The 12,255-nt window shown below is 62.0% G+C and overlaps 2 protein-coding genes across 2 annotated transcripts; one reads left to right on the top strand and one right to left on the bottom strand.

The window, feature by feature from the left end:
- The first annotated feature begins 726 nt into the window (after window positions 1–726).
- On the top strand, window positions 727–8,500 carry CYBA (cytochrome b-245 alpha chain). The gene is made up of 6 exons (XM_082605788.1): window positions 727–871; window positions 4,399–4,468; window positions 4,954–5,028; window positions 5,239–5,322; window positions 5,844–5,925; window positions 8,088–8,500. The coding sequence occupies exons 1-6, from the start codon at window positions 814–816 to the stop codon at window positions 8,295–8,297; spliced, it is 579 nt and encodes a 192-aa protein (XP_082461914.1). The 5' UTR covers window positions 727–813; the 3' UTR covers window positions 8,298–8,500.
- A 2,312-nt stretch (window positions 8,501–10,812) lies between these two features.
- On the bottom strand, window positions 10,813–12,255 carry IL17C (interleukin 17C; the record flags this gene model as incomplete). The annotated part of the gene is given in 3 exon segments (XM_082605600.1): window positions 10,813–11,107; window positions 11,109–11,196; window positions 11,642–12,255. Coding segments are annotated over 3 exon segments (879 nt in total). The 3' UTR covers window positions 10,813–10,930.

Consider the following 12,255-nt stretch of genomic DNA (forward strand, 5'->3'; position numbering starts at 1 on the left):
AGGCTGGGGACGTGGTTTGGGCCTGGCTCTAAGCTCCGTCCAGGAAGGGAGGTGGGAAGCGGCTTTGCGGGCAGGAGCCCCTACTCAGCCCGAAGCTGTGGGTCTGCAACCGGAGCCCTCCCTCCAAGTGAGTTTCTCCGTTCCTCTGACCTGAGCAACCTCACCTTTCGCATCCCTCCCCATTGTCCTAACCCAGCTGGGGGGAGGAGGGGGAGGGCATCTGAGCACTCTGACCTTGACCCTGAAGGGGGGTGGTCAGAGGAGGGAGGTGACAGAGGACAGGGCCCAGCACCCCTGCATTCTGGATTTTCCCAGAAGCTTCCCACACTCTCAGCACCACCCCTCCCAAATTAGTCTCTGAGCAAAGGGTTGCCTGCAGAGGCCACACCTGTCCACACCTGCACTAGCCCAGGGCCAAATGAGGTGGAGGCTGGGCCTGCGCTGACCTCCGGGGAGGGATCCCCACGAAGCTCAGGGGTCCTGGCTTGAAGCCCCACCCCCACTCGAGTCCACCGCGGCCGAGCTGGCTGGGTCTGCATGGAGGAAGGCCTGGGCTGGCTGAGCAGGGCCCCTTCCTGAGCTCCAGGTCCCAGGCTCTCGGGGCGGGGGTGGGGGATGAGGCTCCTGGGAGCACTGCGACCCCACCTGCCGCCAGGCCTGCCTGCCACCTGGGGAACCGGGGCTGGGGCGGGGCCAGCGGCGGGGCGGGCCGGGCGGCGCCGGAACTCGGGGGGACTCGGGGCGGGAGGCAGGCGGAGCTCTGGGGACGCGGGATCCGAAGGGCCTAAGCTGTGTCCGAGCCGGGTCGCCACCATGGGGAAGATCGAGTGGGCCATGTGGGCCAACGAGCAGGCGCTGGCGTCCGGCCTGAGTGAGTGGGGGGCTGCCGCACTGGGGGCGGGGCTGCAGAGGGCGGCTGCGCCTGGGGTGAGGGGTGCCGCGGCAGTCCAGGCTGGAGCCCGGGCTGGGGAAGTGGGGGCCTGGAGGCCCCAGGCTATGGCCGAGGAAAGGGGGAGGGGGCAGGCTGGAGAGGGGGCGGGAGAGGGTCCTGAGGAGCCAGAGGCCCTGGGCTGCAGGCCAGGAAGTGGGAACTGAAGCCTGGGGGTGGGGGCCCCGAGACTGGAGACTCCAGCGGGAAGGAGTCTGGGGGCCTGTGTTGGGAGCAGGCAGCAGCCTCCGAGCGGAGCCTTGGGGCTGGGGAGGGGGATCCGGGGCCCTCCTGCCCCTGCAGACCCTGCACACCCACACCCCATCCTCTGTCCTTTCACTCCTCCACCCGCCCCCCGTCAAAAGAGGAAGTTACAGTCGGGGGAAGAAGCGTTTGCCCCCGGGGGTTTCCGGAGAGTCACCAGCCAGCAGGGTTGGGAAAACCTGGCCTGACCCACCCCTGCCTGGAATGGCCCCTCCTGCCCCGGGGGTCTTGGGGTATGGAGGTGGGCTCCTCCTGCCTCCTGGCCTTGGAGTTGGCCCATGGGGGGCGACCGCTCCGTCTCTGGGGCCCAGCCCTGAGTCGGCTCCGAAGGCCATTGCACAAGGCGGCTAGAAACAGCCCATGTGACCTCCTCCCACCCAGCCCCCTGGGGCTGCTTGTGGGGAGGGAAGGCGCCGTCACCCTGCCGCCCTGCGCTCACGGGGGCGGGCGGAAGCCCGTGCTGTACAGACTCAGGAACCTCTCAGGAGGCGGCGGGGCCTGAAGCAAGAAGAAGCCGCTCACGGCCCTGCCCCTGCCAGGAAGGCCCCACACCCAGTCCGAGTGGGCGGGTGGGAGGACTGGGGGATATGGTGATGAGGAGGGTCTCAGCCCACCACCGCTTACCTGGGACCCACCCTGAGGCCCCCACCCCCATCCTGGGGACTGGAGGAGCCAGCGAAGCTGGGTGGAGAGGGGAGCACTGTAAGGTTGCGTTTTGGGAGGTGGGCAGCTTTGGGGCGCCAGCCCCAAGATCTGGGTCCAGGCAGACAGGCCCCCTTCTGGCGTCTAAATGGCTGAGAACCCAGGGGGTCAGTACCTGGCTCTCCTCGCTTCTGCCCAGAGCTGTCCTCTCCCCCCACCATCCCCCCCCACTCCCCGCAATGACTACAGCTCAGCTTCCTCCACCATCAAAGGGGGCGGTTTTTCAGAAGGTCCCCCTTCTGGCTCCAAATTCCTCCTTTTGCTGACTTTTCCTCCTGATTCAGTACTAACTACAGCCCTCCGGGCTGACCAGGCCAGGCCCCACGAGCATCGCAGCCCCTGGGCCCTTTTTATTGTAGAAAGTCCCATCTAATCAGACCATGTCCCTTCCGATTCCGACCGCTCCACCCCTGGCCCTCTAGTCCTCTGGGGCCCACCCACCCTGGCCTTTGCGGAAGCGGCTTCCTCCTGAAGCCAACCTCTCAGCTCACATCCACCTGCTCAGAGAAGTCTTTCCAGAGCACACAGCCTGACGTAGCCAGCACCTCTGCCCACGTTCACCTGGCTCACTGCTAGCTGAAGTTTCCATCCCCATCGTGAGACCACAGCCCCATGGGAGCTGAGGCTCTTGCTAATGATGGAGGCTCAGGCCAAGGAAATTACACCCCCAGGTCGAGTGGACATGGTGCTGCCTGAATGCAGGGGAAACGTCCCTTCCCTCCTCCAGCTCAGGGAGGTGCTGACAGCACAGCAAGCGTGAACGTGAACGTAGCTGAGCCTGACACCAGCGGAAATGATGAGGGTTCAGGGGCCGAAGGGAGGGGCGCCAGGAGTCAGGGCTTTTACCCGCTGAGATTCTGAGGCCAGAGCCGGGAAGAAACAGACCAAAAGATCATCCCCCCCAAGGAACTGTGCCATTTGCCACTGGAGCCTGGATGAAGAAAGACTCGACCAAGACAAAACCGCTGGAAACTCAGGCCTGTACTGCGCATGGGGGCGGGCTGCCCTCCCACACCCTGTGCCACAGGGCCCACTGACCAGGAAGTTCAGGTCACCGGAAAGAACTACTGAAGGATGTGCTACAGCGAGAGTGAAGCTGGATCCAGAGAGAAGGACGGCCACAGCAGCGTGAAGACACTGACCGTAAATAATTAATAATCGTGGGTAATGTGGGGTGAGACTGAAGTTAAACCTTCTAAAGTCCACATGTGGTTCAGGAAGAGGAATTTTTTTTTGGGGGGGCGGCGCCACGTGGCATTGGGATCTTAGTTCCCCAACCAGGGATTGAACCCGTGCCCTCTGCATTGGAAACACAGAATCTTGACCACTGGACTGCCAGGGGAAGTCCCAGAAAGAGGAATTTTAAAATTAAAGTTTGATCAAGTCAGCAGAAGGCAGGAGAAGCAACAAAAAAAAGCTAGTTCAAGAGAAAACACAAATAAGATAGCAAAGTAAGTTATCTGCAATCACAGTCAATAAAAGGTGTTAAATTCACTATCAGATTGCTTAAACTATAAAGAATTTAGCTCTATCAGCTTATTCATTATAGCCCAAGACCAGAAGCAACTGACATGTCCCAAAGACAGGAGAATGGATAAATAAATCGTGGTGGATTTACACAGTAGGAAACTACCCAGCACGACAAAGAGTGAGCTGGAGCTCCACGCAAACCACCGCAGGGAGGGCCTGGACAAACGTTCGGTTCAGCAAAAAAGGGCCTCAGAGAACTTTCTGGGTGGCGGGAATCTTGATTTGGGTGGAGATCACGTAGGGGGTCACACATGTAAAAAGTCTGTGCGCTTTATGTAATAATTATACCTCAATAAATGACTGGAAATCCGGGGGATGGTTGGTGGTGACGGTGCCACAACAATGTGAATGTGCTTTGCGACGCCACTGAGCTGTTCACTGATTTTACCGCAATAGAAAAGAAAAAAATTACTGGGGAGGAAAGACAAATACGCTCGCTCACGGCAGGTGCACACAGAGCTGCAGGTAAAGGGCTGGAGAGACCAAGTCCACTCAGAACTGGTGGGAGGAGCAGCATCACACAAAACACACGAATGGGGTCGTCCAGGACACCCCCAGCCGGGAGAGAACATCCACGCAGCCGGTACAAAATCAGCAACCAACAGTGCAGTCTTTAAATGCATCGAGCAAACACTCAGCGTGTTGAGGGTCAGGGGCCTGGGGAGTGTGTCCAGGCTGGAGCCCAGGCCTTTCCTCTCCCACACATCCCTCAGCAGCCCCTCAGGCCCCTCCCTGGCTCGAATGCTGCTTCCCAGGGGAAGGCGTCCCGACCCCCATGCCTACGGCCATTCCCCATCACCGGCCAGGGGCTGCACCCACCTGGGTCCCCTTCCTGGGCTAACACGGTGGTGGACAGAGGGCAGCTCTGTGGTGGACTGGTGGCCCCTCTGGGGGGTGGGAGCACAGGGAGGTGGCCAGAGCCCCTGCAGGCACGGGGTGGAGCACCTACTAACCTGCTTCTCCTCTGTCCACAGTCCTCATCACCGGGGGCATTGTGGCCACGGCCGGCCAGTTTGCCCAGTGGTACCTGGGCGCATACTCCATGTATCCTCCCGCTGCACACCCCAGGTCGGGGGTGGTAGAGATGCCGCTGCCCCTGGAAGGCAGGAGGGGCTCAGAGCAGGGAGGTGACAGACACACCGGGCCAGGCCCTGGCGGGGTGGGAGGTGTCAGTGCCCCCTGAGGGTGGCACTGAGGCCTCGGGAATGCTCGGGACCCCCTCCACACCCCCGTCTATCAGCCACCCTCCCTAGCCGGCCGGGCCTATCCACGAGTGGACCGGGTCCCCCCTTCCCCCCGCCAGCCCGGCTATTACAGGCTCTCTGGAGGCCAAGGCAGACGTGGGGGGAGGGAGGGCACAGGACAGCAAAGAAGGCAGCAAAGTGGCCAGAGCTACGGGAATTCCGCCCAGCTGTTTCCCAGCTGTGTGACCTCAGGCAGCGGCCGCACCTCTCTCTTTTCTCATCAGCAGAGGGGGCTCACTGCGGCCCCTCAGGCTGAGCTGGGCTGTTCCTTAACCGCAGCTTCAGTGCGGCAGGTGTGTTGATCTGCCTGCTAGAGTACCCCCGGGGGGAGAGGAGCAAGGGCTCCACCATGGAGAGGTGGTGAGTCTCCCCTCCCCTGCTCTGGGGGCCTCCCCAGGAGCCGTAACCCGGAGGAACCTGGTCCTGTCCCCAGCACCAGCCCACTCGGTGTCTGCCCAGCCGCTGAGCCCCCGGGCCCCTGGGAGGAAGAGCCGGGCGCTCTGGGCCGGGGTGGGCGGTGGGGTGGGCTGAGCTGGTTGCGGTCTGTCTCCCCTCCCTCCCTCTGCCTAGCGGACAGAAGTACCTGACCAGAGTGGTGAAGGTGTTCGGGCCTCTCACCAGCAATTACTACATCCGGGCCTTCCTGCACCTGGGGTGAGTCTCTGCCCCCTTGGGACCACCAGCGCCGCCGGCAGAGGACTGCTGGGGTCAAGTCAGTCCCCTCCCGGGCTCTGCCAGAGGTTCCCTAAACCTGTATCCGTCATTACTTACTGGGTAACGATTCACCCCAACCTGGTAGCTTAAGTCAGGAATAATCAGTGTTCTGGGGTTGACTGGGCTCAGCTGGGCGGTTCTGCTCAGCCGTCCCACAATGAGTCTGGTGGTCGCTGCCGGGGAGACCACCACACGCAGCGCCTCTGCAGCTGCTTGGGCCTCCTCCCTGGGTGGTGGCTGGGGGCCCAGCACCCTGCCCCTATGTCTGCCCAGTTTGCCCTGTGCAAACCAGACAGAGAACAGCTCCGGGGCCAAAGTTAGAAGCCCAGCCTGGGCAGCAGTGGGCATCCCCTCTGCTCAAGGTCCTGGAGGCTTTGTCGTGAGATCCTGTGGTCTCTGACCAAGGCCTGGGGCTGCAGACCCCGCTTCTGACTGTCTTCTGTCCTCCACCCCCGCCCCAGGCTGTCGGTACCTGCCGGCTTCCTGCTCGCCACCATCCTGGGCACAGCCTGCCTGGCCATCGCAAGCAGCATCTACTTGATGGTGAGTAGTGTCCTCCGTGGTCAGCCCCGCTGGTCCTTGACAGCCTTGGCCCCATGGCTGGCCCTGCAGGCCAAGCCCGTGTCCTTGCTCACACCGTGGGGACAGTTACAACGTAGCCTCCATTTTGGCTCATCTAACGTGCTAGCCGTTCCCCTACGTCCTCTGTAACCTGCACTGCAGCCCTGCGAGGTGGGAGGTGGGGCCTCCACTTCACAGACAAGCGGTGGAAGCTCAGAGAGGGGACGTGGCTGGCCCAGGTCACACGGCCGGCAGGCCCGGCCTGGATTGGGATCCACTGCTCAAACGTTTCTCATCCAGTTCGGGATGCTGTCAGGAGCTCGTGAGCAGGGCAGATGCCACGTGCAAAACCCTTGGGGCTGGGTTTGCCTGGAGTCCAGGTTACGCAAAGGGCCCCTTGTCAGTGAGGCTGCACGAAGCCACCTTTACAGCAGGGCGGGGGGCGGTAGGGATGGCGCGGGGGCCCCACCGGGCACAGGCTGCTGGACGCTCGCTGTTCTCCTACGCGTGGTGCCCCTGACCTGCTGAGCCGTGGTTCCAGCCCCGCCACGGCCACCAGCTTCAGTCAGGCCAACAGGGCCTGATGATTTTGACTTGATTGCTCCACTGATTACGAGCTGGCCGCCTCCTCATTCGCTTCAGCTGTCTGAGTGCTTCTACGCTGCCTCTTCAGATCTTTTGCCCATTTTTCTATTGGAGTTTTGTCTTTTTCTTGTTAGTTTGCAGGAATGTCACGTGTATTTTAATTGTGAATCTTTTGTAAGGTTTAGCCATTGTGGATACTTCCTCCTTCTCTATTAAGATCTAACTTTGTCCATGAATTCTTCACTGAGCAGAAGTCTGTCTGTCTAATATATTTATTTGCTTTATAGATTTTGCTTTTTAAAAATGGCTTTCCCGGGGCTTCCCTGGTGGCGCAGTGGTTGAGAGTCCGCCTGCCGATGCAGGGGACACGGGTTCGTGCCCCGGTCCAGGAGGATCCCACATGCCCGTGAGCCATGGCCGCTGAGCCTGCGCGTCCGGAGCCTGTGCTCTGCAACGGGAGGGGCCATAACAGTGAGAGGCCCGCGTACCGCAAAAAAAAAAAAAAAAAGAAAAAGGATTTCCCTGCCCGTATGCCGTATTTTCCTGCATTCTCTTCCTTCAACTTTCTAGTTTTACCTTCTGGGATAGACTGTTCTAGTTTGTGTGGTTTTTTTTTTCTCTTAATTAATTTATTAATTTATTTTTTGGCTGCGTTGGGTCTTCGTTGCTGCACACGGGCTTTCTGTAGTTGCAGTGAGCTGAGGCTACTCCTCATTGCGGTGCGCGGGCTTCTCATTGCGGTGGCTTGTCTTGTTGTGGAGCACAGGCTCTAGGCGTGTGGGCTCAGTCGTTGTGGCGCACGGGCTTAGTTGCTCTGCGGCACGTGGGATCCTCCCAGACCAGGGCTCCAACCCGTGTCCCCTGCACTGGCAGGCAGATTCTTAACCACTGTGCCACCAGGGAAGCCCCAGTGCTCCGGTTTTTAATTTAGGAGCATGATTATAGAAATGCACTTTATTCTTATGCTCCATAAAGTATATACTGTCACATAGTTTTTTTATCAACTAACGTATTAGGGGATACAAAATGAAAGGTACACGTTCTTAGGTCCACTGGCCTCTGGCCCTGGAGTCTGCATTTCAGCAAATTCCCTGGGCTGTGCACTCTTCCTCCTCAACACACCTGGGCCCCTGGCCTCCCTGGCCACCCTCCTGGGCCTCTCCCCAGCCCCCTCACCCAGAGCTGCCAGCCTCAGTTCAGCATCATGGCCACTCGGGCCTGGGCTTCTGTCCTGCTCCTGGCCCTTAGTCCCTGGGAGGAAGGCTGGTCTTGGGCTATGCGCCTGGAAGCTGCCTCCAGGGGATCTTTCAGGAGCCCCGGGGTTCAGCACCCCTCGCCCTTGTGGGGCCCCTTATGTTGTGGTGAAGTAGCTGGGTTCTGATTGTGTGGCCTCAGGCCCATCAAATAACCTCTCTGAGCTCCAATCCCCTCAGGTCTCACTGAATTCGGTCGTGTCCTGGCTTCTGGCGGGGGTGGGGGAGCACAGGCGCGGGGAGGTGGTATGGCGGGGCAGGGGCGGCCTGGAAGGACCCCCAGCCCAGCCCCTCCATGTCCTGCAGGCGGCTATCCACGGGGAGCAGTGGACCCCCATCGAGACCAAGCCCAAGGAGCGGCCGCAGGTGGGGGGCACCATCAAGCAGCCACCCAGCAACCCCCCGCCCCGGCCCCCGGCCGAGGCCCGCAAGAAGCCGAGTGAGGAGGAGGTGGCAGGGGTCCCTGTGGGTGGCCCCCAGGAAAACCCCATGCCAGTGACTGATGAGGTCGTGTGACCAGGGCCTTGAGCCACTCCCGTCCCGCCAAAGCTTCGAGGGCTTCTTCTGCAGACGGGTGGGGGTGGGCAGCCCCCAGCCCGGGGCCCCCCCTTTTCTGCAGACTCCTTCAGGTTCACCAGCAACAGGGCTATCATCTTCCTCACTGGCACTGGGATCTCGATGCATCGCCTATTCCATGAAACACGTATCTGGAATTCCAAGTGTTTGTGTTTCTACTCTGGAAAAGAACGTCTCAGGTCTGGGGGGAGGGCGTATGTGTCCCCCCAGCTCCCTGACCTGCTAGGACTCACCTGCTGGAGCACCCCTCGGACCACCCTGGGGCCAATGTGCCGTGGGCAAGGTGCCCACTTGGGACTTCCGCTCCAGCCAGGTCGCCAAAATTGTTACCAAACCAAACTTGGGTCTGCTCACCCACGCACAGCTAAGCCAGTCTGCTGACACGCGTTGTGGTGAAGGCAGGTGCAGGGTTTATTGCAGGCACCAAGCAAGGAGTCCAGGCAGCTCGTGCTCAAAAGACCCCCAACTGCCTGGTGGCTTTCAGGGAAAGGTTTTTAAAGACAGAGTGAGGGAGGGAGGGAGGGCGGGTGGGGGAGTACTCAGTGGGTGAGTGAACCCAAAGTGGGTTCGGTAACACATACACACCCACACACCATACATGCCCCTTTCGCACACACCCCACACACACCACAGTAGCCATGGTGGGGCCAGGAGCCCCTGTGGCCCCCAAAGCTTTGCCTGGCTTCAGCTCACACCCCAGCCTGGGAAGCCCCTTCCTTCCCCGGCACCCACTCCCCCGAAGTCTGGAAAAGCCCTTAAATTGCTCGCCTCCTGCTCCCACACTTTCAGAGCTGGGGGTCTCTAGGGACCTCTGGCCTGGAGGGCACACTGCCTGTCAGCCTACACTCCAGTTGGCCCACGGTTCCTCCGCCCCCACTCCCAGGCCACTCCCAGCACTGCCCTGTTCCGCCCAGTGCCCAGCTGAGAGCCCACAGGCTCCCATGGCCCAGGACGGACACTGTCTCCGGCCCCCGTCCCCATCTGCTCTGATCCTTGTCACCCCGCCCACTGGGCTCCAGCCACACTGACCCCTGGGCACAGGCAGGCCACCTTCTCGGCCTCTGCACAGGCCATCCCCTCTGCCTGGAGCACCAGGCCCTGGATGGCCACTCAGGTGGTTCTCAGGTGGCCTCCACTGCAGCCCCTCTCCCTTCCCTGATCCCTTCACCACCAACCGGCCCAGGGCTTCGCTGCTGGTGCCGTGGTTGTCGGCCACCCACGGGGCAGGTGGGGAGCTATCCGTTTTGTTCACTGCTCTGATCCCAGTCCTGGGCTTCAGCTCACAGAAACTCAGTAAGTGCTGATTGAAGACTCCTTCCAAGCTCAAGAGAAAGGTTACCTCCTCCAGGTAGCCTTCTGAGACCCCCCCCCCCTTCCTGGGCCTTACACACAGTAGGTGTCAATCAGCACATGGAAGTGGCAGGGGGTGCAGACAACTGCCCTGCAGCCCTACAGCCCTTAGAGCTGACATGCGTCACAGGTGTGGGGACTGAGGCTCCAAAGCGGGCATCGTAGCTGATCCAGAACTGCTGAGGCCACGCACTCCTGGGCCCCTAAACTCATTGCCCCAAAACGTGCTCTGAGCCAGGACCTTCTGTTGTGATAGGTCAGGTGGTTCTCAGGTGGCTGGCCGGGTGCCTGAGCTGGGGGGTGCCCGTTAGCTTGGCTGCCCCTCGTCTGGCAGGTCACCCGTGGTGGACAGAAGCCCAAGGAGGTGTCCAGAGCTGCCTGGGCCTCTGCTGGGGTTGGGGGAGCATGACTCAGCCAGGCTACAAAGACATGTCCCCCTGAGCGGACACCCCGAGAAGTCACCCCAGGACACCTGTCCATGGGGTAGGGAGGTAGTCCCCAGGGGCCACACCCACGTCTGTGGGTAGAGGGCTGGGCTTTGGGAACGAGTCCCATCGCCAGACCCAGGAGCTACTGCATGGCCAGCAGGGCACACCTGGGCTCCACTCTGCGTTAAAACATAAGCCCGCACTGGGTGCACCTGGGTCCATGCATAGACCTTCCTAGAAGGACACCCCATGATCTGGGCCAGTGGCTGCCCCTGGGGGACCAGCTGGGTGTTAACGACCAGGCAGGGTAGAGGGTGAGAGAGTGGCTTCACCCGCTGTCCTCTGGGCCAGCCAGTGCTGTGCTCTGAGATACTGTTTACCAGTGAGACAACGCGTATTCACGTGTAAAATAAATAGCTGTTTTAGAAACACGGGTGCTTGTTCCTCCCAGGGGGCTGGGGTGAGGGGAGCCCAGGTGGCCAGGAAGTGGAGGTGGCCATCAGAACACCTTTTCCCTTTTCTGTAGGTGTTTTAGCAAGTTCTAGAAGAGTGAGAATGTTCTTTCTAGCCCAGCTGTTTTTGTCAAAGGATAAACTGCATCTCGAGCTGGGGGCTGCCCAGCACAGGATCATCCCCCAGGCACCGGGGACTGGGCCCTTCCCAGGCCAGGTCTCAAAGCAGAGGCCTGGAGCCTCAGTACCTGCCCAGGGCCCCAGGGGGACACATAAATACCCGATAAATACACATAAATAGGAGGGGCGTCCCTGGAGGCCAGTCCAGGAGCCGAGCCGGTGATCACCGGGACGACCTGGGCAGAACACAGGTGCAGCCCACGGGCACTCGGATGAACTCGGTGTGGAAGGTGAAGGCCCCGGGCGTGGGCGCCCCCGCCGCATCCCGGGAGCAGGGCCGACGGCGCAGCACCAGGAGGCTCTGGACCAGCGGCACCGAGTTGAGCGCAGCCGTCTCGCGCGCGGCCTGTCTTGGTGCTGATGCAGCCCCTGCACAGGCACTCGGCGAAGGCCAGCTTCTGGGGATAGCGGCTCTCGTCCGTGTCCACGCTGCGGGACAGGCGGGGTGTCAGAGAGCCCGGGCGGGCACCCCCTTCCCTGCCCGCGGCCCCACAGCTGCCCCACGCGCTCAGGGCGGCTCCGGGCCGCAGGGCGGGAGGTGTGGGGCGCTGGGAGGGCTTGGCACGCAGCTGGTGCCCAGGAAGTGAGACTGTGCATGTGCCCCACGGCCCTCCCAGAGCCCAGAAGACCCCCTCTCTCCCTGCCAGTCCCAGCCCCACCCCTGCAAGGACTCAAATGGGGGCCCCCCAAATTTTCCCAAGGGGGCCCTGGTGTCTGAGGTCTGGGCTGCGGTCTGATGAGACACTGGGCGAGGACCAGCTCGCGGGGGAGCCTTGACCTCCCAGTGGTGGGGCGGGCCCACCGGAGGTCAGCAGGTGAAAGCGCTGAGGCTCGGGGGGCCCAGCGGCCCGTGCCCGGGGAGGCCCGCTCTCACCGGTATCTCCAGGGCGAGATGGAGCGCTGGTGGACGTCAGCTTCCAGCACCTCCTCGGGCTGCAGCACAGGGCACTGGTTCCCGGCCGGCAGCCCTGCGTGCCGGCCCCTGCGGCCCGCCGCCTCCAGGCTGGACACCAGCGCCACCGGCAACGCCTGCTCCCACTTGGCCGCTCGAGCCAGCAGGTGGGGAGGGTCGTGGCCCAGGGGTAGCTCCGCCGCCGAGTAGCAGTGCGGGGTCCCGGCTGCGTGGGTGCGGGCCCCCGGCCGGAGTGGGGGGCTGTGGAGAGCCAGGCTGGTGGGCGGCCAGAGCAGGAGCAGGAGGACAGGGAGGGGCTGGTGGACCAGGCGGTGGGGGGTCAGCGGCGCCCCGGGGAGGGGCCCCGCCCTGCCCGCCGCTGGCTCTGTTCCCTGTGGGAAGCGGGCGGGGGGACGTAGCCTCCCTCTACAGGTGCGGAAACGGAGGCCCGGGGGTATCTGGGCTCCTGGCTCCCTTCTGCCCCCAGATTTGGGCGGCTTCCTGGACTCTGCCGCAACGTCCTCAGCCTGGGTGTCGGGCGGCAAGCCAGGCGGCACCGTCCAGGTGGGAGGGCGGGGAGGGGAGCGGCTCACCAT

This window comes from Mesoplodon mirus, assembly GCF_964341445.2.
Source record: "Mesoplodon mirus genome assembly, chromosome: 19".
In the NCBI taxonomy this organism is placed as follows: domain Eukaryota; kingdom Metazoa; phylum Chordata; class Mammalia; order Artiodactyla; family Ziphiidae; genus Mesoplodon; species Mesoplodon mirus.